This window comes from Myotis myotis, unplaced genomic scaffold, assembly GCF_014108235.1.
Source record: "Myotis myotis isolate mMyoMyo1 unplaced genomic scaffold, mMyoMyo1.p scaffold_m19_p_3, whole genome shotgun sequence".
In the NCBI taxonomy this organism is placed as follows: Eukaryota; Metazoa; Chordata; class Mammalia; order Chiroptera; family Vespertilionidae; genus Myotis; species Myotis myotis.
The window spans coordinates 84,870,267-84,894,837 of record NW_023416335.1 but is presented as its reverse complement, the minus strand read 5'-3'; the positions used below and the strand labels follow the sequence as shown (position 1 = coordinate 84,894,837).

Here is a 24,571-nt window from a genome sequence, read left to right as displayed (position 1 = left end):
CTGACTGCTTCCAGCCACAAAGCTACTTCTTGTACCACATGCGTCAGGAGGAGGGGGCAACAGAGGGCAATGAAACTGGGCCACAAAAGAAATTGATGCAGAGACTCCGAGATGAGACAGTGAACTCTTTGAGGATCTGATCTGAATCTTATTTTTCTTTCCATCCCCACTACCTGGCAGGTTTGCCAAATACATTTACTAATAAATTATTGGATACATAACAACCATAGTGTCTCTCTTAACCAGATCTGAATGAAACCAATTATGCCACATCCATGTAAGTTCTCCAAGACTAAAGGAGCCAATAAAAACAGTGATGTTAACCTACACTTTTTCACTTGTATTGTTTGTAAGGTACTAAGTGGAAAAAACAGCTTATAAGCTATATATATATATATATATATATATATATATATATATATATATATATATATATATCATATTTAGGTATTTATGGTCAAAAGGCACTGAAAAACACACACACCAAAATGTTAATAGTGCTACTGTCAGAATAGTGGCATTCTTCATTTTCTTTATATTATGCAGAATTTTCTAAAAATTTAGCAATGAGAATACATTTTCTTCTAATCAGAAAAAAATGTTTTTAAAACTTTTTACATCATCAGCTCATAGTTATCTGTGCTAGAAAAAGAGAACAGTGGTGTAACAGTGGTGTAGATCATCTAGAATTTGGGGAAAATCACCCGTGCCTGACTTTGGAATATGCTACATACATTTTCCCCCAGAAGACTTATCTTCCTAATTATGCTTTGCTCTATACTTAGTATTAGGATTAGTTCTAAGTCCCTGAGCTCCCTTGCCAGCTAATGAGCTGAACTGGATAGCAAGGAAAAGTCAGTTTGGAATGAAATGAAGTATGAGCTACAGATAATCCACAGGCAGATCATTGAGCTCCGGCTGCACACACAGGGGCGGCAGGAAGCTCTGGTGGCTCAGTTCCTGTGTTCTAAAGCCAGGCTCCTAAGGATCAAAGCATAGCGCCACCGCTGCTAACCCTGTGGTCTTGGAAAAGACCCCCATCCCTTCTGCACCCTAGTTTCCCTGCGTGCAAACTGCTAGTGGTAATAGTGTCCACCTCCTGGAGCCCGGAGGAGGATTCCATGAGATGGTGCATGTAATGTGCTTGTCAGAGGCCCTCAGCAGGTGTCAGTCAGGACTATTATGTGTATGCCCTTCCATGATTTGTGTTCGCATAATACTTTCTTCCAGACTGTTTGAAACACATTTTGACCTCTTCCATATATCCCCTAGGTCACAGTGGTCGGCAAACTCATTAGTCAACAGAGCCAAATATCAACAGTACAACGATTGAAATTTCTTTTGAGAGCCAAATTTTTTAAACTTAAACTATATAGGTAGGTACATTGTTATTAACTTAATTAGGGTACTCGTAAGGCTTAGGAAGAGCCACACTCAAGGGGCCAAAGAGCCGCATGTGGCTCGCGAGCCGCAGTTTGCCAACCACGGGTCTAGGAGAGGAGCAGGTACCATCAGTCTCATTTTACAGTCACAGAAACCAAGGCCTGGAAAAGTAAAATGAGTTGCCCTTAGTTTTGTAAGGCATGGAAGAACTGTGACCATATCTCAATTCTTCATGAGTCTTCATTGCTGTACGTCCCACCCCCGCTCCCCACCACACACAGTGGGGTTCGACTATCTATACCTCTGTTTCTTTTCTTAGCTCAGGCAATGTAAGTTTTAACCTGAGGCTTATACATAGAGACTTGTGAAGATTAGCGGGGGAGTTACTGTTAAGTGCTTGGCCAAGATCAAATTCAATGAAAACGCCAAGTTCCAGTCATGGGGAGAAATTGGAGAGACTGTTCATTCTGAGTCCTTGTCATGAGGCTGGTGCATTAACAGGGCTGGGATTGAGGACCTGCCATTTCTGTGTTTTATGGAGGAAGGCTTCCTTCCAAAATACTCTGATAATAGGTTCATGGAAGAAGTTTTGGCAGCTGTGGAATGGGGGAAGGTCTGAGGAGGAGGATAAAGTCCTTCCAAACTCCCCTTCCTTTACAGGTAATTTATACAAAAACCAGGCCCTTACAGTGGGTTCTAGTTCCTTCGTCACCTCCTGTCTAAGGCACCTTCCTTCTCCTTCCTCTCCTCCTGTTGGGATTGACATTCAGAGAAGAAAAACTGAAAGGACGGGGAGTTTGTACTCAGGCCTCTGTAAGCCGCTAGACAGGATACCGCCCTGATCATTCTCCTGCCAATCCCTCCCAGACCCCTGAGAGCATTTTCTGTCCCTGCTGGAAACACCAATTCTGTGATGATCGGGACCATGTTTGCCTGGTTCACTATTTAAGCCCCAGCATCGCATATAGTAACTGCTCAATATGTATTTGTTGAATTAATGAGTGAGTGAATGAGTGAACGGATTTACTATGTGACAGCAGAATGGTACAGAAATCAATAGATGCTACTGAAGAGGGTGATTTTTATTTGTTTATGTATTGTTACTACTTAAAACTAAGAGGAGGAAGCTACTTCTAAATTCTGACTTGAAAACCAAATTAAACTAAATAGTAAGAGATTACAGACACTGAGCCAAACTGGCTAGGCTTTAAGTAATAAAGCTTAGCTTTAAGTAATACATTCTCCACTTTCTAAACTAAATAGTAAGAGATTACAGAAAGTGGAGAATGTATTACTTAAAGCTAAGCTCTTGCCCTAGCCAGTTTTGCTCAGTGGTTGGAGCATCGGCCCTCTGAATGAAGGGTCCTGGCTTTAATTCTGGTCAAGGTCATGTACCTCAGTTTCAAGTTCGATTCTCGCCCCTATTGGGACCCACGTGAGAGCCAACCAATCCATGTGTCTCTCTCACATCAATGTTTCTCTCTCTGCCTTTCCTCTTTCCTTCTACTCTCTCTAAAAATCAATGGAAAAATATTGGTGAGGATTAACAAAAATAAATAAATAAAAATAAAGCTAAGATTTCTCCTTAAAAAAAAAAAGAATTTAAATACTGTGTGGGGATGGGGGAGGAAGATAAACCAAATTCCCATTCTGTACTTAAAATTCCCTCAGAGCCATGCTTCCCCCACCCCTCCTGTGAGGTTGGTCTGTGTTCAAAGCTCTGCCTGGCCATGAGGACTCCATACAACTGACAAGTTCTTGCAGAATGGGGCAGCCCTCTGTTATGAAAAGACTTTGAAATCCACAAGGATAGAGGCTATAAAAGAATCAGAGAGGTAAGAGAGATGTCTGAGGTCATTAAGAATCGTATATCTGATTCCAAAAGGAATCTGTAGGAGGAGGAAAGTGGGCGGGGAATATCTGTTGAGCCCTTGATCCTAAAAATGTGATCTGTGACCCAGCAGCTTGGGCATCTGGGGAGCTGGTTAGGGACGCAGAGTCGCAGCCCCAGCCTAGTTGACTCAGTCTGCCTTTTCACAAGATGCCTGGGTAATGCGTGTGCACACTGCCGTGTCTGAGGCTCGCAGGCCCAGCCTTCTCTCAGTGGAGAAGAGTAAAAAGAGTTTTTCTGCTTGTGAAATTCCAGGTCGCTATGGGAGAGAGACTTACGCAAATGCAGGGCATAAAATCCGGCGCTTTAGATTAGTTGAAACTTTACATGTGTCTTCTCTCCTACGACACCCCTAGAGCACGGGGAACAGCAGGGAGAGGAAGCAAGGCCATCCCCTGCGGCCATCCCAGAAGTGACCCAAGCTGCAGGCATTGTGTGGGCTCAACCACCCTGGCCTGCAGACGGCTGAGCCTGGGACGTTAATCTCCTTCCCCTTGGGCCAGTTTGAGATGCTTGTAGAAAGTGAGCATCCTCCAATGGGGGACATGTGAACACAACAGGGCCAAGTGGAAACGTAGCCATGGTGAATTCTGGAAAGAAATACAATTATTGACACAGTTTCAATTGCCTTGAAGTACATTGAGCTCATTATCGTAGCACACACTAATAAACGTGTTCCTTAGAGACACACAGTGGCTGTAATAACTTAAAGATGAATATTGGATGAATGAGTTATTAGGGACTGGCCAGACTGCTAACCTCCCAAGCCTAAGGGGTATCAATTCTCCTGCCTTTCTATATCTCCCCTGCCCTGCTCCAAAGCCTAAGATTTTTATTAAACATGTACCCAGTGACTGGGAAAGCTTTAGAGTCAATAAAACACCTGCCCCACCTCACTTATGGGGATTTACTGAGAGCTGTCAGCAGCTTTTCACGGTGGGGCTGTGGAGAAAGAAGGAGCCATTTATTCAGCCAGACCCTCACCAAAGTCAGGGGTTCGCCTCCTCTAACCCCTTCACATGCTGTGGTACTAGTGTCAGTCCTCAGCCCCTAATCTAGTCTCAGAGGGGAGCCTTCTGCCTCTAGCACTCAAGGGCTAGGCCTGCACCTTTCCAGGCATGGCTGTGGATACCTTCACTGCCTTTCATCTGGTTTTCAGGCCCGGAGTCTCCCAGGAGTGTCAGCCACAACCCCTTCTCAGCCCACGTGATTCCCTCTCCCTGGATACCCAGGACCTGTCCCTGTTGTGATTCTCATTCCCAGCCTCCAATGCCCTTAGTTATTGGCATCACAGCAACTAGATCACTAGATGGTCAAACAAGCACATGTGAAAATGAAAGCAAAGGCTTTCTAGTGTTCGTAAGTCTCGTACAATATGCCCATTTAATAGTGATCTAGAGGCAATGGCCACACAACGCCCACTTTCTCTCTCTTTCTTTCTTTCTTTCTTTCTTTCTTTCTTTCTTTCTTTCTTTCTTTTTCTTTTTTTTTCTTTCTTTTTTTTGTGTGTGTATAGCAGTGATGGCGAACCTTTTGAGCTCAGCGTGTCAGCATTTTGAAAAACCCTAACTTAACTCTGGTGCCGTGTCACGTATAGAAATTTTTTGATATTTGCAACCATAGTAAAACAAAGATTTATATTTTTGATATTAATTTTATATATTTAAATGCCATTTAACAAAGAAAAATCAACCAAAAAAATGAGTTCACGTGTCACCTCTGACACGGGTGTCATAGGTTCGCCATCACTGGTGTATAGCATACAGTAAAGAGCACAGATCTTTATGTATTTTTTAAAAAAATATACTTTATTGATTTTTTACAGAAAGGAAGGGAGAGGGATAGAGAGTTAGAAACATTGATGAGAGAGAAACATCGATCAGCCGCCTTCTGCACACCCCCCACTGGGGATGTGCCCGCAACCAAGGTACATGCCCCTGACCAGAATTGAACCTGGGACCCCTCAGTCTGCAGGCTGATGCTCTATCCACTGAGCCAAACTGGTCAGGGCAAGAGCACAGATCTTTAATGTATTGTTCCATGGATACACCTATCTGTCTTTATGTATATACATATCTATATCTATATATGTAGGTATATCCATGTAGCCACCAGCTAAATCAAGAGTCAAAATATTTCTGGCCCCCCAGAGATCCATCCTGTCCCTTCCCAGTCAATATGCCCCACACAAAGATGACCACTATGCAAACCTCCTCATCATTGCATGTTTCTGAACTTCATAAAAATAGAATTATTAAGGATGTATTCTTCTGTGTCTAGCTTTTCTTATTCAACATGTTTCTGAAAGGTATCCATGTTGCTGGGTGCAGTAGTAGTTCATTCTCTTGTTATAGGTGTATAGCATTTCATTGTGTGACTATACCACAAAGTATCCATCTAAAGAATATTTAGGTGTTTTTCCCATTTTTGGTTATTATTATTTTGGTTAATCCTTCTATAAATATTCGTGTATGTGTGCTCTTTTATTTCAAAATGTTTATTTTATCAGGTGTTGAATGTAATTATAAAGAGCCTGAGATTTCATTCTATTTGCAAGCTCACCCCAATTTCATGGATGATAATGGATGACATGGGACACCTGGGTCAAAGATGAAGGGCAGTTTGTTACCTACAGCAATAGCAGTAGCCAGAGTATTTGCATTTTTGCACTCATTCCTTGGGACCCAATTCACATAGGGTATTAAAGATAGGGCTAGATGATGCCTGCACACACAATAGGTTGCATTACAGCAGGTCCATGGTTCCAGCAGTCAGACACTGTGAGAAAACCACTAGGTCAGAGTTGGGGGGAGGAGGAATGGGAATAGTCACATCAACATTCCAGTGGGATGTATAATTTACTCAGGTCCTCTAAGATAGAAAAGCTTAAGTCCCAGAGGAATTTATTCATTCATTCCACATAAAAGATTTATTGAGCTTTTTATGATATCAGATAGCATTCTAAAGACACAGCAGTGAACATAGCCAAGTTCCTATTCCCAAGAAACTTACCTAGCAGTAGGGAAGATAGTACACAGAATTATTTATTTATATATATATATAAATATATATATATAAATATATATATTGTATATTGTATATTGTATATTATATATTACATGTATTAGCTGCCCAGTGCACAAAAATTTGTGCACTCGGGGGGGGGGGGCGTCCCTCAGCCAGCCTGTGCCCTCTCGCAGTCTGGGACCCTTCGGGAGATAACGACCTGCTGGCTTAGGCCTGCTCCCAGGTGGCAGAGGGCAGGCCCAATCCCTAGGTGCAGCCCCCGGTCGGGCTCAGAGCAGGGCTGATTGGGGAGTTGGGGCACCGCCCCCTGTCATGCACAGAGCAGGGCGGATCAGGAGGTTGCGATGCCACCCTCAGTCACGCTCAGGGTAGGGCCGATTCGGGGGTTGGGGCACCGCCCCTTGTCACACTCCAGTCAGGGTCGATGGGGAGGTTGTGGTGCCACCCCCTGTCACGCATAGAGCAGGGCCAATCAGGGGGTTGGGGCGCTGTCCCCTGTCACTCACAGAGCAGGGCTGATCAGGGGGTCCAGGCGCCACACCCTGTCACACTCAGGGCAGGGCCGATGGGGAGGTTATGGCTCTACCCCGTCACACACAGAGCAGGGCACGTGGGGGGTGGGGGGGTTGGAGCGCTGCACCCTGTCACACACAGAGCCACAGGGCGATCAGGGGGTTGGGGTGCCTTCCCTGTCATGAACAGAGCAGGGCAATAGGGAGATTGTGGCCCCATCACCTGTCACACACAGAGCTGCAGGGCGATCAGGGGGTTTGGGCACTGCCCCCTGTCACGCTGATCTCTGTGCCGGGAGGCCTCGCGGCTCCGCTGATCCTGGTGCTGGGAGGCATATTACCCTTTTACTATATAGGATAGAGGCCTGGTGCACGGGTGGGTGCCAGCTGGTTTGCCCTGAAGGGTGTCCTGGATCAGGGTGGGGGTCCCCACTGGGGTGCCTGGCCAGCCTGGGTGAGGGGATGATGGCTATTTGCAGCTGGTCACACACCCTTCAGGGTGGGGGTCCCCCCTGGGGTGCCTGGCCAGTCTGGGTGAGGGGCTGAGGGCTATTTTCAGGCTGGCAGGTGACTGAAGCTCCCAACCGCTCCTTTTTTTCTTTTTATCTTTTTTTTTTTATTATTCTGGGCAAGCTTTAGCTCTGAGGCTTGGCTCCAGCTCTTAGGCCTCCGCTGCTGAAAGCAGGTATCTGGTTTGTTTGGGCTCTATAATTGAAACATTGTTTCAACTCCAGCTCTGAGATCCTGGCTGGCTGAAAGCAGGTTTCTGGGGTTTTGTTTAGCTTCTGTATTTGTAACAATGTTCCAAACTGCAAGCTCAGAGGCCGGCAGCGGCAGGCGGGGAATGTTGGAGTCCTCCGTCACAGAAGCAAGCAAGCCTCATGTTCGCTTCAAGCTGCCAGGCTGCAGACCGCCAACTTGGCTGGCAGTTAATTTGCATATCACCCTCATTAGCCAATGGGAAGCGTAGTGGAGGTACAGCTAACTACCATGTTTCTCTTTTATTAGATAAGATTATATATCATATATTATATATCACATATCATATTTTATATATTATATAAATATAAATATTACATATATATATATATATATATATATATATATATATATATATATATATATATATATAAAATTCAGTAGTCCCCCCTTATCTGTGGTTTCACTCTACAGTTTCAGTTACCCATGGTCAACCACAGTCTGAAATTATTAAGTGGAAAATTCCAGATATTTTGTGAGAGGTAGAAAAAGACCATATTCACATAACTTTTATTACAATACAGTATTATGGCCAGGGGCCAGAGTATGTTATTATTCTTAATCTCTTATTATACCTAATGTTTAAATTAAATGCTATCATAGGTATGTATGTATAGTCAGACCTCAGTTCTTGGACATCTCCCATCTCGAACAATTCAGTTCTCAACCAGGTTGTTCATGGAAAACTGCCTCTGTTTTCAAACAAAATTTTGGTTCTTGACTCAACAACTCTTTCATGCTGATACCTGTATGACCAGTCATGTCTCTCAGGTGACAAACAAAGGAGAGAATGTGCAAGAATAAGTCAGTTTTCTGCTAAGCCTCACATTAACATCTCAGGAAATTGTTCTGTGAATATTTTCAGGTCTTTTTGCTTCTGTTCCTGCTTATTATTATTAAATTAGAGGCCCAGTGCATGAATTGGTGCACAGGTGGACTCCGGCTTCCCGAGCTCCAATCAGGGTGGATCGGGGCCAGGCCTGTTAGGAGGAGGAGATGGTGGGAGGTTGGCCAACCGACCCACCCTGATTGGAGCCCAATAGGGGCTGGGTTGGCCAGGGCGAGGGGCCGTGGTGATTGGCCATTGGGGTCCCACCCTTGATTGGAGTATGGGGGCCAGTTTGGGGAGGGGCTGTGGGTGGTGAGCTGGCTGGCACCACCCCCAAATGGGGTGGGGGGGGGCAATCAGGGGTCAGCGGCAGTGGGAGGGGCCATAGGAGGTTGGCCAGCCAGCCCCACTCCAGACTGGTGTGTGGTGGGTGATCGGGAGTAGAGCTGGCTGGGGGGAGGGGCAACGGGTCAATTGGGGTGGTGGGAGCCCATTGGGGGAGGAGCTGGCCAGGGAAGGGGCCACAGGTGGTTGGCCAGCCGGCCCTTTCCCTGATCGGGGGCCGATTGGGGGTGGGGCCGGCCTTGGGGAGGGACTGCAGGCAGTGGGCCAGCCATCCCTGCCCCCAAATGGGGAGGTGGGGCCTATCAGGGGTCAGTAGCCTGGGGAGGGGCCATGGGTTGTTGGTTGGCTGGTCCCACCCCCTACTGGAGTGGACAGGGGTGAACAGGGGCAGGGTCTCCTGGGGGGAGGGGCTGTGAGACAATCAGGGTGGGAGAGGCCAATCAGGGGCGGGACTGACTCAGGGGAGGGGCCACAGGAGGTAGGCTAGCCAGCCCCACCCCCTGATTGGGCTGGTTTGCTGGCAGCAGTGGGTGTCATAGCGACTGGTCATTCTGGTCGCGATGGTGTTCCAGTCGCTGGCTTTTTATATATATAGACTACAGGCCTGGTGCACAAAAATTTGTGCACTCAGGGGGGAGGGGGGTCCCTCAGCCCAGCCTGTGCCTTCTCGCAGTCTGAGACCCCTCAGGAGATAACGACCTGCTGGCTTAGGCCTGCTCCCGGGTGGCAGAGGGCAGGCCCAATCCCTAGGTGCAGCCCCTGGTCGGGCTCAGAGCAGGGCCGATTGGGGGGTTGGGGCGCTGCCCCCTGTCATGCACAGAGCAGGGCAGATCGGGAGGTTGCAATGCCACCCTCAGTCATGCTCAGGGTAGGGCCGACTGGGGGGTTGGGGCACTGCCCCCTGTCACACTCAAGGCAGGGTCGATGGAGAGGCTGTGGTGCCACCCCATGTCACGCACAGAACAGGGCCCATTAGGGGGGTTGGGGCTCCATACCCTGTCACGCACAGAGCAGGGCCAATAAGGGGGTTGGGGAGCTCCCCCCTGTCACACACAGAGCAGGGCCGATCAGGGGGTTGGGGCGCCGCACCCTGTCACACACAGAGCAGGGCCAATCAGGGGGTTGGGGCACCACAGCCTGTCACACACAGAGCTGCAGGGCGATCAGGGGGTTGGGGAGCTCCTCCCTATCAGGCACAGAGCAGGGCTGATCAGAGGGTTGGGGTGTCTTCCCCTGTCATGAACAGAGCAGGGCAATAGGGAGGTTGTGGCCCCGCCCCCTGTCACACACAGAGCCGCAGGGCGATCAGGGGGTTTGGGCGCTGCCCCCTGTCACGCTGATCCCGGTGCCGGGAGGCATATTACCCTTTTACTATATAGGATAGAGGCCTGGTGCATGGGTGGGGGCTGGCTGGTTTGCCCTGAAGGGTGTCCTGGATCAGGGTGGGGGTCCCTACTGGGGTGCCTGGCCAGCCTGGGTGAGGGGCTGAGGGCTGTTTTCAGGCTGGTGGGTGACTGAAGCTCCCAACTGCTCCTTTTTTTCTTTTTTTTTTTTTTATTCTGGGCAAGCTTTAGCTCTGAGGCTTGGCTCCAGCTCTTAGGCCTCCACTGCTGAAAGCAGGTATCTGGTTTGTTTGGGTTCTATAATCAAAACACTGTTTCAACTCCAGCGCTGAGATCCTGGCTGGCTGAAAGCACGTTTCTGGGGTTTTGTTTAGCTTCTATATTTGTAACAATGTTTCAAATTACAAGCTCAGAGGCCGGCAGCGGCAGGCAGGGAATGTTGGAGTCCTCCAACACTGAAGCAAGCAAGCCTCATGTTCGCTTCAAGCTGCCACGCTGCAGGCCGCCATCTTGGCTGGCAGTTAATTTTCCCTGATTAGCCAATGGGAAGGGTAGCAGATGTATGGCTAATTACCATGTTTCTCTTTTATTAGATAGGATATGTACAATAAGTCACCATGGGTCCTAAGAAGATTAGTGATAACAGCAAACTGAAAAGAAAAGTTGTGAGAATGATGATAGAGCTTAGAAACAAAATAATTGCAAAATAATTGCAAAATAATTGCAAAGTATGATAGAGGTGTTGACATGTCTGATATAGATACCAAGTATGGCATGGCAAAATTGACAATTAGCACAATTTTAAAACATAAAGAGGCCATCAAGAGTGCTGATGCTGCTAAGGGTGTGAAAGTGCTCTCACAAAATAATGATCACAGACAATTGAGAAAGGTTAAAATAGGGAATCATTTGAGGCTCTGGAGCAGATTAATTCAATTTACATTATTTCTAATGGGGAAAAATTATTTGGTTTTTATAACAAATTACTTCTCAAGTAGCCATCTAGAATGAACTAAGTTAGAGAACAGAGGTTCTACTGGTATAGGAAAAGCATCTATATATATAAAAGCCTATGTGACTGTTACAACCAAACTACCAGAATGACTGGTTGATTAGTCACTATGACGTGAACTGACCACCAGGGGGCAGAAGCTCAATGCAGGAGCTGCCCCCAGTGGTCAGTGCACTCCCACAGACAACCTCTCCTGACTGGCCAACATCCTGTGGTCCCTCCCCCTGGCCTGCAGGCCCTGATTGCCTAATCAGAGCCATGCCTCGGGCTGGGATGGGGAACTGGGGGTGGGTGGTAGCAGACGCAGCCACTTTCCCAGGGGAGCTGAGGACCAGCTCCCTCCTTGGGGCCAGCGGCCAACTTCCCACAATCCCTCCCCCCAACCCCCTGATTGGCAGGCCCCAATCGGCCCGCCTCCCGCCTGTCATGGTAGCGGCATGGTGGCGAGGGAAGGAGGGGGGGAACCACTCACTGGCGGGGTGCCGACAGTGGCATTGGCATCTGGCGCCCGTTCCTTCCTCGTCCAGCTTGGTGACCATTTCCTCCTCTCCCGACCCCCCTGGGGCCTTCGGACCCTGATCAGCCTGGCCCCTATCGGCCCTGATAGCCAGCCAGGCCTAGGTACCCCACCTGTGCACAAATTTTGTACACCAGGCCTCTAGTAGTATATATAGGGTTCAGTACTATCTGGTTTCAGGCATCCATTGGGGTTCTTGGAACATATCTCTGGTAGATAAAGAGGGGCTAACTTTAGTACTGATAGATGCTATAGAGTGAAACAAACAGGGTAAGGGGATTGGCAGGCTTTCATTTTTTAATAGGTAAGTGAAGGACAGCCTCAGATTGAAGATAATTCAGGGCAGAGACCTGAACAGAGTGTGGGAAGGAGTCATGTGAGTACCTGGTAGTGTTTTAAGCAGAGAGGACTGACAATGCAAAGGCCCTATGGCAGGTGTAGACAGTGTGTTCAAAGAATAGCAAGTGGTCAATGTGCTTACAGTAGAATGAGCGAAGGAGTGTGAGTGAATAAAACATGAGGCCAGAGAATTAGCCAGGGACCAGAGTATGTTGGTTCTTAATGGCCATAATATGGCATTTGGGTTTCATTCTGAATGTGATGGAAAACCATTAAAATATTTAGTGAGAAAAGGCAAGGTAGACACAAGAAGACTCATGTATTAGTTTCTTAAGACTGCCACACAAATTACCACAAACTTGGTGCCTCAAAATAGCAGAATTTATTCTCACACAGTTCTAGAGGCCAAAATCCCAAAATGGAGGTGTTGGCATGTGCAATATGACTTGTTCTTGTTCTTGTTCTGGTGGCTCCTGGCATTACATGGCTCATGGCCATATCACTCCAATTTCTACCACTGTCTTCACATAGCCTTTTTCTCTGTGTCTGTGTCTTTTCCTCTTCTGTCTCTTTAGAACACTTGTCATTGGGTGTAGGGCCAATCAGGAGGCTATCAAAGTAGTCAAGAAAGATGATGAGAATGACTTGCTCTTGGTGGTCACAGTCAGATGCTAAGAAGTGGTTCGATTGTGTTGGTGTGACAAGTCAATAGGAAGGAATCAATTTATTCAGCCTGTCCACAAAATTTCTTGTGTACCTACCATGTTCCAAGCACTGCTGACACTAGGGATACAGTGGGAAAGAAACAGATGTAATGCTCACCCACCTGGAGCTCACATCATGGTCCAGCAGGAAAACTGGGCATTGAACAAGTGTGTTGCATATTATAAAATAAACATGTAACAGACACACCTGACCTAGTCGGAGTGAGAAACAGGGACTAGCTTGATTTATAAGATGACCAGGTTGATGAGGAAGTGTTTGAGACCATAGGACCAGCATCTGTGTAGACATCTGTATGGACCCATTTTTACAGTATGTTACCCATGGATCCTGTTTTTAAAAAGTTTTGCCCACCAAAATTTTTATTTTTCTCTTTTATCAGTAATACTCATTTCTCTCTTTTCTAAGTAATTAATACCTATATGGCCTAAAACTCAAGGCATCTGTGTGTTTACTAACCAATATCTCCTTGTTCAATTCACATAATTTTGATCAGCAGTAAAGAAACTGTGTATGCAGTGGTATATCAGAGCCAAGATTTTGATACCCTTAGAGATGACATGAGACCAGCATAAGTCCTTGACTCTGGACAGATACAGCAATACGTAGGGCATAAGCTCCCGGGCTCATTCCTAGAGTAAAGAATCTCTCTGAAATAGTTTAACCAATTTTCATAGCTTGAAAACTATGAATTTCACCAAAGAGAAATTTCTGGCACCTATTATGCTAATTAAGACACTACTGGCTACACTCTGGGCAAAAAGAAAACAAAACACAAAAAACCTGGATGTGAGGGTGATCTGCCTACGACATCTGTCACCCCATTGATCGCCAGGGCTGATTCCACTGCTATGGCTGGCTAAGCCAGTGTCCCTTTCCTCCCTCACTGCTCCGTGTGCATTGAGGAATGCACAAGCTGTGGAAGAGGACAGCTTCCCACCAGAAGAGAGAACCATCTTTGGTCAAGGGTATGAGTAGCTGCGCTCCCCTGCTAGAACCTCCAAACAAGCTGTCAATGTAGGAGATGTAGGTGTTGCATGTGGCAGTTTGCCTTTCTTATGAAACAAAGAAACCAGCCTAATTTCCCCAATGAAAACCTCTGCGGAATGTTAATTAGCAGCATCTGATGTAGATCAGAAATATGGATGCTAATTCAGGCAATTGTCCGCTATCTCTGGAATGTGGCCTTTCCAATCAAATAGGTGATCACCTCAAAGTGTGAATTTCTGATTAGGGAATTGATAACCCCTAGAGTGTAGGTTAAAAATGTACACATTTATATCACATTCTCTCCTCTAAAGTAGTTTAAAGAAAATTATAGATATCTTCTTGCTGTCCACATGAAGACCTCATCCATCTGTGAACCAAGTACAACTAAGTTTGAGAGAAAGGAGTTCAAGATACACTTTCTAATGAGGATGTTCTATCCCAGGTGATAAAAGCCGTTGTTTTCTATCGCACCTTAACTTATTTCTTAACTGTTTGGAAGCCTCCTGGGTTTTGTAGGCACACGTACAATCACGTTAGGTTTTGAGAAAGAGAGGTGGGGCCTATTCACTGTGTCCGCTCCAGGAAGGTGGAGTGAGCAACACTCGGCCTTCAGCCTTAGCTGTCCTTCCCAGAAACATTGAGGATTTTTCTAACACTACCAAATGGAGCCTGGGAGCAGTTACAATTACTCTCCATCGACCTGATTCTCAACTTGGTTCAGGCCTTGACTTTATCCCACTTCTCGGCCCTGAAATGGTACCCCACACATTTGCTCTTCCTCTCTGTGTGTAAAATGCATCCATAGCATCGCTGCCTTTCCCCTTTCTCCCAGCACTGAAAACCCCAGTTAATTAACTCTCACAAATAAGGCCCAAGCAAACTCAGAACAAATGTCCTTTATTTGACATTGGGTACAAAATCCTCCTTCAGCTGAAATGCATTAGCATGGCCATGTTCCTGGAAACAAGTGGAAGGGCAAAGGTGTCTGCTAAGTATTGGGAGCAGACGCTGGAAAAAGGTCACATGATTTTCCAGGGCAGGTTTCACCTTTGGATGCCAGGATTTGGAGGGATAGCCATTACCAACCGTAGGAGTGTGGCTGATCAAATTAGGGAAGTGTTTTTAAATTCAATTACACCCTCAGTGGAAATGGTCTCACTAATGCTTGGGGAAAGAATTATATGCAGTCCATAAAGCCTAACATTTTAAAACCCAATTTTGTACAATGTTCTAAAGGTTAATTCAAGATCTTCTTCCAAAAGGAAAGTTAAATACAGCCAATGGAAGGAAGGCATCTGTGGACTGACTGGGGTTTATCAGCCTGTGAGAGTTCATTAGTTTTAATTAGCGTAATCACTAATGTTGCACTAACAGTTTAGTGAAGGAAAGTAATTACTCACACATCCACTGTATTAGATGGAAAGATTAGAATTCACTTTTTCAAAATGATTAGCATTTTGCCAATTAAAAGAATTCCTTCTCCCTGCCAGCAGCCCTGTGACCTTGCTCACCCAAAGATCATTTAAATGAAACATATTTAGCATCAGAAAATGGAGCAGGAAGAAGTGAAGAATAAGGCTGTTTTTATTCTTAGCATCTTCCTGGGGCGCAGAAAGCACAGGGTTCTCCATGAGTTTATAATGTCTCGCTCTATTTGCACAGTCATTGACTTCCATCACTTTAGATTACACCCCTGCTGCTTTGTTACCCAGCAGCAATTTAAAAAGGAAAAGGCTAGTGGAAGTTGAGGCCGAACAGAAGCAATGGGACAGCCTAGGTGCAATGCCCTTTGCTAGGGTCCAATGATTGAACCAGTGTGGGGATTTGGTGGCTGGCCCCATCCTGAGCACCAGCTTAGAGCAGTCCCTGCTGGGGCTGCCTGCAGGAGCTCCCATGAAGTTGTATCTCTTGGGCCCCTCTACTGACTTCTACCAGGACTGGGTGCCACCTTGGTGCCTCAGCTCAGCTTATAAGTCTTGGGCAATATGGTCCGACTGCTCTCCAGCACCACAGCCCAGCTCCGCTCCATCCCCACCAGGACCTCCATCTACTAGCTACTTGGAACTTGTCTTTTCTTAACTATCCCATGTTCTTTTAAACCCAGCTCCTTCTAACCTGCTATCCATCTTATCAGCAAACCCTTTGCCTGTTCTGTTAGAGCATTCATCACTCATGCTTTGCCCAGGGTAAATGTCACTTTGCACTGACTGGAATAGCTAACTCCCCCATTTTCAGTCAGAGCCCCCACTGCATCCTGCATTTCTGTATTCTATTCTATGATTTATACTTATATGGAGCTACTGGGGCAGGGACAAGGATCTTATTCTGTTCAGCATTCTCAGCCTGTTGTAAATGGTAAGTGGTGTATACACGTTTGTCGAATGGCCAAGTGCATTGTAGGTAGGAATTCTACCCTTCCCACTTCTTCCCTCAGCCTCATCAAATCTCAGCCTAGGAGGGAAAGGTTAGTCAGATCAGCAAACTTCACAGAGGACAGAGGACGGAATGGAGACATTTGCATAACAGGTGGGCATTCCCGCTTCACCTGAGCACCTCAGACAGCACCACTTCCAAAGGGAGCCGACCCTTGCTAAGCGTATCTCTGGGCTCTGCTTGGGTTCGGCCAACGGGAAACCCTGGCAAGAATTTGGAGGCTGGGAAGAAAGGGAGAGCTAGGTACTTCTTTCCCACTCCTCCTTGCTTTGATTTCAAAGGTTAGCTACACAGAACAGGATGGAGAAGATGGAAAAGGGATCTGGAAAAGGACATGTTGAAAATAATTCACCCAGAGATTGTTTCTGAGATGGAAATTTCAGAATGTTTGTCATCATGGCTCAGCTTTGGGGGAGGAGGCCCTGGGTTTAGTGCACTGTTGGGGTCTCCAGACCCTCATGTTGGCCTGTTCTCAGCCCAGAATACTGCCCAGGGGCAAAGATCAGATCACCAGGATAGACACAAGTAGGCATGAACTGAGGCAGAAGGCTGCCAAGTCTTTACCCAAAAGCACGTCTATATGGAAATGCTCTCTTGATGTAATACTTGATGTGGTTTTAAAGCTGTTTGACAGGCATTATTTCATTTGATTCCCTAATAACCCTTTGAGATAAATATTTTACTGATGGGGAAACTGACTTAGTCGACACTGCTGGACAAGTAAACTGTGAAAGAAAACAACAACCGGAGTCTACTGATATTCAGGGTGTGATCTTTCTGGTCTATGATCTATATCATCTTTAACTGATGTGGGCTCCATTCCCAGCTGAGCTCCTTATAAGCTGTGTGATCTGGTCATGTGACTCAACCTCCCTGTATATCAGTTTCTTCATCAATAAGACAAACACAATATGTTTCTTTCCTGATTGTTGTAAAGACTAGATGAGAGAGAGGGGCCTCTCAGAGGCTGGAAGAGGAAGCTACATTTGGGGTTTTCCACGGGAAGCCAAGACCAGACCTTCTGCAGGGCCTGAAAGCCTGAAATTGGTAGAAGGACCTGGGAGGGGCCCTCACACCTGGCTAATGGAGTGTGTGAGCCCTGGGCTTGTACAATTGCAACCAATAGGAGATTTTTATTTATTTTCATTACTTTATTTTTTTATTATAGTTTACATTCAACACTGTTTTGTAATAGTATTAGATGTACAACACAGTAGATAGACATTCATATAGGTCAGCAATGTTCAACCGGTATGTTCCAAGAATTTTTAAAACATGCAATACCTGACTATTTAGTCAGGGGCACTGACCTCTTTTTCCTTACATTGCCAAATTTTAAAAAAGTGACAACAGCCAACACAACACTAGCCATCCAGTATGAATGAATCAAAATTATGCCTATTTCATTTTTGTTAGATCGGCAAAAATATATGTTTTGGTGTGCTGCAGAATTTTAGTAATTAGTTTATGTGTGCCATGAGATGAAAATGGATGATACAGGTTACACAGTGTTCCCTCCGATAATTCAAGTGCCCACCTGGCTCCATCAATAGTAATTATAATATTAGAGGCCCAGTGCATGAAAATTCATGCACTGAAGGGGGGGAGTCCCTCAGCCCAGCCTTCCCCCTCTCACAGTCTGGGAGCCCTCAGGAGTGGGAGGTGACCTGGCGATCAGGGGAAGGTGACGTCCCCATCACACCTCTGCTGCTGCCACTGCTGGCAGCACAAGCCTCGGCCGGCCCTGGTTATCTGAGCCTCAGGCAGCCCTGGGTGGCTGGGCAGCCAACATCCAAGGCTTGCCTGCACCTCGGGCCAGCCCTGGGTGGCAGGGAAGCCACCATTCCAGGCTTGCCTGCACCTCGAGCCTGCCCTAGGTGGCTGGGGGGCTGAGGGCGGGTCCGGCCGCACCGTGTGCCTGCCAGCCCCCCGGTGGGGCTGAAAGGACTGGGGGACTCTGGCGGGGCTGAGGGGACTGGGTGCCTCCATCTTGTGGCTATGAGCGCCACCATCTTTGTGATGGTGTAACAGTCAATTTGTATATTCCCTATATTAGATAGGATTGTTAACTATATTCCCTATTCTTTATCTCTTTTTTAATGTTTTTAATTGATTTTAGAGAGAGAAGAAGGGAGAGGGAGAGAAAGAAACATTGATTGGTTGCCTCCTGTATGCACCCTGACCAGGGATCGAACCCACACTCAGGCATGTACCCTGATTGGGAATCTAACCAACAACTTTTCAGTGCATGCAACAGTGCTCAACCAACTGAGCCACATTGACCAGGGCTATATTCCCTATTCTTTACCTTATATCCCTATGCCTATTTTGTAATGATTTAGTACTTCTTAATCCCATCACCTTATTTTACCCTGCCCACCCCCCCCCCCAACACTCCTCCCTTAACACCCCTCCCCTCTGGAATCTATCAGTTTGTTCTTTGTATCTATAAGTCTGTTTCAATTTTGTTTGTTCATTTATTTTGTTCTTTAGTTTCCACATGTACTAGTAAGTGATATCATATGGTATTTGTCTTTCTCTATCTGGCAGAACTAAGCCAGATTTAGTTTTATTTTTTCTAAAAAAGGAAATTGGTCTTTTCTATGAAAAATTAAATGAAATAATTATGCAAAAAAAAAATCTACTTTCCACAGTTAGTAACACTTAGTAAATGCTGCATACTATTTCCTTCCCTATATTTAACACTAATGGGTAAGTGTTAGGGGTATTCTTGGACACAGCCTGTTCCTTCCTGGGCCTGGTGGGTGTGCAGGTTGGTGACAGCAGTAGCTGCTCCCCAAAGACAGGGCAGGAGCACCGTAGCTCACTCTCTGGGCTGGCAGCATTCCCCCGGGAGACGCAGAAACTGGCAGCTGGGGGAGCAACTGGAGGCAGAGCTAGTCGGCCCCCACTTGCCTGTAGGTCACCTCCACCACCAGGGTGGCCATCCCAGCACACCGCGTGTGTGTGTGTGTGTGTGTGTGTGTGTGTGTGTGTGTGTGTGTCCACTGCACGCCCTAATGAAAGGGGAGCTAGCTAGACCTCAGCTGTTCGCCACACTCTGGGTCCAGGGAGACAAACGTGGGCAGCAGTAGTGGTGAGTGTGAAAAAGACCTGTGCCTTCGTCCTCTGCACACCAAAGCCCGGTGAGGAGGCAAGTGCCCACAGGCACCGGAAGTGCAGAAAGAGCTTGGAGAGCGAGGGCAGAAGGCGCTCTCTCCCTCAGGGCAGCCCAGGGAAAGGCAGCCATGTGACAGCCTCCTGCTTGGAGCGCCCGCCCACAGAGCTGCCACCTCCATTCAGCAGTCTAGGTCCTGCAGGCTAATTAAGTTAATAAAAAAGAACTAAAGGAATGGAGGAGGGAGCTGGAGGAGGGGTGGGGGATGCTGCTGTGCTCAGAGTTAGGAGGTGTGAAAAATGAATCTGTCTTTCAATTACCAGCTTTCTAACCCCAGGCACATTACTACCGGAGGCCTGTTTCTTCACCTGAAAAATATGAATCACAGTTCTCGTGTCACAGGGAGGACCCTTGGAAAACCACAATTATCATATGCACACTAATGTCTGCACTACCCACACCAAGAAACATGCTGTTTAGTTCGCTCATGGCTGTGCTCATACGCCCCGCAGAGCCTGGCCATCGCAGGTGCTCAATAAATGTTTACTCAGACCTGAGCAGAAGGTACCGTCACAGCTCCCGGTGTTTTTAAGGGCATTTTGAGGGGCGCTACTATGAGGAACAAAAGGTTAGGAGAGCCTGAGGGTGGAGGCTGCCTGGTGGTGAGATCCTGGGAAGCTGCTCCCCACAGTGAGCCTGGAACAGGGCAGAAGTGTGCCTGGGGGCAAAGTCCCAGGAGTCCCAGGGGTCCCAGGTGAGGCCTCCTCTCTGGGGACCTTGCCCAGTTGATAGGACCAGCTCTGCGTCCCACCAGGTACCTGGGAATCCATGAGAAGGGCACCCAAAACAGCACAACCCCTGACAGCACTGGAAGGACAAATGGGAACCTGCCAAAATTTTGTTTTAAAAATACCAGCAATAATAAAATAGGGGGAATGATCCACTGACCTCCAGTGCCTGCACATAAATATCAACAGTATCAAAAAAGCAAAAGGGAAGGTTTTTTTGTTTGTTTTCTACAACAAATGACCATCATACTACATGTTCAAGAGAAAATTTCCTATTTGTTTGAGTATCTTATTAAAGAATCAGAAAGGCGTAACTAGTGCATTTTTTTTGGACTGGGTTTGCAGAATCTCAGTCATGCAAAGCATTCACCGTGTCCCTCATTTTTCTTTGTAAACTTTTAAAAATGTTCCATTAGATTTGGAAAATGTCTTCTTGTAGGAGGAATCTTTTGAAGGACCTTCTATTTTTTAATTGGGTAAATTTAGGTTTTATACTGACATGAAATGACAGAAAGGACTTACAATATTTCAGCATCTAAATTTGGCAAAACATTCAAAACAATTTTGTCTCAAAATATTTGTCAAAACAGATAATAAAAGTGTTGGCAAGGATGCAGAGACATTGGAATTCCCTTACATGCTGATGGGAGTGTAAAATGGTCCTGCGACTTTGGAAAACAGCCCAGCAGTTCTCATTTTTTAAGAAATAAAGTTTTCTCTACCTGCACTGGAAAATCTGCTTGTAACACTTCGAACACCAGGGGAGTGTCAGCCAGGCTGGGAGACTGACCTCTCGCAACTAACATCCTTCTCTTTGTCCTACAGTATGTGTCCAGCTGTCGTGCCGTCACTCAGAGTGCACCAGAGCAAGGTGGCTGCCCCCATCACCACCTCACCCACCACCACCGCCACCACCACTCCCACCACCACCCCCGCCACCACACCCACCCTCACCACCTCCACCACCAGCAGGCAGAGCTGCGTGCCACCCAGGTGACGCCCTGCCTGTGCCCCCTGTTCTCCTGCCAGTGGGAAGGCCACCTGGAGGTGGTGGTGCCCCACCTGCGGCAGACGCACAGAGTGGATATCCTGCAGGGAGCTGAGATCGTCTTCCTGGCCACAGACATGCACCTCCCGGCCCCGGCTGACTGGATCATCATGCACTCCTGCCTCGGCCACCACTTTCTGCTGGTGCTCAGGAAGCAGGAGAGGCATGAAGGGCACCCCCAGTTCTTTGCCACCATGATGCTGATTGGGACCCCCACCCAGGCCGACTGCTTCACCTACCGCCTGGAGCTCAACAGAAACCATCGGCGTCTCAAATGGGAGGCCACCCCCAGGTCTGTCCTTGAGTGTGTGGACTCGGTGATCACTGATGGGGACTGCCTCGTCCTCAACACCTCGCTGGCGCAGCTCTTCTCCGACAATGGCAGCCTTGCCATCGGAATCGCTATCACTGCGACAGAGGTCTGCTCCTCAGAAGCCGAGATGTGAAGTGACAGGCCACCGGAGGCTCACACACAGCCACCCTCCTCCAAGAAACTCTGCTTGTGCCCTTCAGATCTCCAGATTCCAGGACTCCACACTCCTTTTTATTCTTCTTTCTTCACCACCTTCCCTTCCTTCCTTCCCTTCTTCCCTCCCTCCCTCCCTCCCTTCTTTTCTTTTCTTTTTTTTGTCTCAGGTGCTTAGGGGTATCTAGTATTTGTCTGCCTTGGGCATTATATTATGTAAACATCCTGTGATTCAAGATCTTGGTGTAATGTTTGTCCTGATTAGTTGGAATAGTTTTATAGAACATTTTTAATTAATTCAGTCAGAATGATTATTATCACCCCCCACCCCCCAATTCCCTCCTCCATGGCTTCCAAAATGAGCAAAATTCACCGAGACCACGAAGCAGACTGTTGGGGTTGAAAAGAGACTTGGTATCCAAACCATTTCTTCCTTCCCTTTTCAGTCTATTTCAGGGCAAGCTAACTGAAGTGTGTGAGAACAGCAGGTTGGGAAGGGGACCTGGCCAGTTCAGAGATATATTTCAGACCAAGCAGACACAACCTCAGGGTTGGAGCTGCGCTGCTGGATGTGAGCAGATGGTGTCTCCTCAGAAGGCCAGGCAGGGCCCAGGGCTGGAGGCGCCATCACACAATGAGTCTTCTGGTTGGTCCCAGGGCTCAGGGGAGGGGCAGACAGTGAGCCCCTTTGGCAGGCTGCTGTGGGCTTGCTCTCAGCCTGTGCCATCTTTTCCTGCTCTGGAATCAAAGTCCTCATATTTCTGGTGCTTTCTTGAAAATCTCTTTGCCCTCCTCTGAGCAAGTAGTAAAATACAATGGGCAAGATGTGGGGAAAGAGAAGCAGCTGAAAAAAACACGGATAAAATTAATCTCCCACCTCTGGGAGGGTGTTCTCTACTCAGAGCGTTTTATTATCAAGTTAAAAATCCATCAGTCCTTTCACTAGCTTGGAGCACTTTTCTATCACACAAAGAACCCCCTGTGCTCTTGGAACCTTATAAACCAGAACCACAGCTCACCATCAGATAGGAGGAGCTTGGAATCTGTGCCCAGATCCTTGGACCTGGAGGGCTGGCCCAGGTCCTCATACATCAGGGAGGGTCCTCTTACCTTTCATTATTTTCCAAATTGCTCTGAGGGCCCCATTCAGCGCACAGATGTTATCACTGGTCAAGTGTGTATTCGGCACCCTGCTGCAGTGTGACTGAAAATCCATGTTGCCTCTAGGTAGACGGCTTTCTCTTTTTTGGTTGTTAGAACAATTTGTCAACATCTTATTGAAATCTCTCATGTATTTGAAGAAAATAGCATGTTTAGTCAACTTGGTCTCTTCTGTTCAAGGTGGAATATCTGTAATCTTTCCCCAAAGGCCCTCTTCTGCCTTCTTTTTGTCATTTTTGTGCTCCCCTTGGCCACTCTCCAGTCACTGAAGAAGCATGGCGCCAAACCCCACACAATGCTCATCAGAACCGAGTGGGCCTTTCGCCAACCAATGCTTCACTCCCTCACCCCAGCCCCTTGGCTGGATCCTGGAAGGCCTCCAAGTGAGTACTTAGTTTCAGGCAGCTTGCCTGGCTGGCCACCAGCAATCTTTTCCCCACCAAAAATAATCAGCCCTGAAACACAACGCCCTTCCCTTAATGACCAGGTAATCCTCTAGCCACCTGTCTCACCCACCCACACCGCAAGCACATGAAGGGTGGTGCCAGTCAACAGAAGATTTAATCACGAAGCCCCTCTAGTCACACAGTGATTGCTAGGACCCTGGGGCTGAGGTTTCCTTCTTTTAGAGCTATAAGGGGACCAATAAATATTGTGTCACTGACTGAGATAAGCATCAGATTACAACCTCCTTTCTCTTAGCTTAGTCAGAACATCCTACCAGGGCACCAGTGCCCCCCTCAGACCATACAGATGATTAAGAATGGAAGCAAACTGGGGCCAGTTGATCAGCACTGGAGAGACTGGCTCACCTGGCTTCTTGCTTTCTCCCAGGCCCTCGCCTGGAACCCAAGACCTCCTTGCAAGTCTGCTCCCTCTGGAAGCTACAGTTCCTCCCCGGTTTCTGCTACTCAACCGCTTTTATAGCATTTGTGTAGCATCACAGGTGCCCAGATAAATAAACAAACAAAACCTCAATTAGAGCATAATTAGTGTTCATGGAGCCTTAGGACTCCTGCAAACATTACCTCTGCCTTCTTGTGCCAAGTTACCTGAGCCAAACTGGGAATGACTTCACATTATTGCTATTGCTCACAAGACTGTCTTATGAATAAGTGACCCTAGCTAGGAACCGATATTTTTGATTACTAGAAACTTTTAGCATAAAGGGTAGAAGTGCGTTATTTTTGTCCATCTATGGTGCTGTCAGGAAGGCCTTCTCTCCATCTCTACATGTGGAGAATGGAAGCAAAAGGAGCCAACTGGAAACAGTGACAGAGACAAGAGATTGGTTCCAAGAACAGGGACAGAGATTGGTACCAACAAAGCACATTGTGTTGAGCTTTACAGTCATAAAGGGCTCCCTCATTTGAGTCTCAGGTTAATCCTCATTAGTATCCTCAGTATCCTTAAAAAAAAAAAAAAGATTCAGAGACATTAAATGACCTTTCCAAAGTCACAAGTGTTTGGGACCATGACTAGAACCCGGTAAATCAACCGAAAATTTGATGTTCCTTCAATAGGAAATCTGACCCCAAATATTCAGCAATGTTCCCACCTCATTAGTGTACTGTGGGCCTGAGGGTCAACTGGGTCTTGATCCTGGGATACTTGGGGAAGCAGACAGACAGATTTGCTCTTAGAGGCATATCAGCTTGAAGAACTGGTCAACTTAGAAGTGGCTGGGCGGGGGGGGGGGGGGGGGGGATGGAAGGGCGTTTGAGGTGTGGGAACCCTCATGTATCTGATCACCCACTCCAGGCTCCTCATTCTTAGACTCCCAGAGCCCTGGGAACTGGTTGCCTCATTCCATTCCATTCAGGTGCTGCCTTAATTATGCACCAAAGAGTATTTGCATTTTAAAAGCTGGCCTGGGGAGAAGACAGC

At 47.0% G+C, this 24,571-nt stretch overlaps 1 protein-coding gene across 1 annotated transcript in view; it reads left to right on the top strand.

Moving 5' to 3' along the window:
- The window catches only part of SIAH3 (siah E3 ubiquitin protein ligase family member 3), an 82,231-nt gene extending 58,122 nt beyond the window's left edge, over window positions 1-24,109 (top strand). The window contains exon 2 of the mRNA XM_036298916.1: window positions 20,979-24,109. Coding sequence (XP_036154809.1) covers window positions 20,979-21,503 — 525 coding nt within the window. The 3' untranslated portion in view covers window positions 21,504-24,109. The remainder of the gene's footprint in view (window positions 1-20,978) is intronic.
- The last annotated feature ends 462 nt before the right edge of the window (window positions 24,110-24,571 follow it).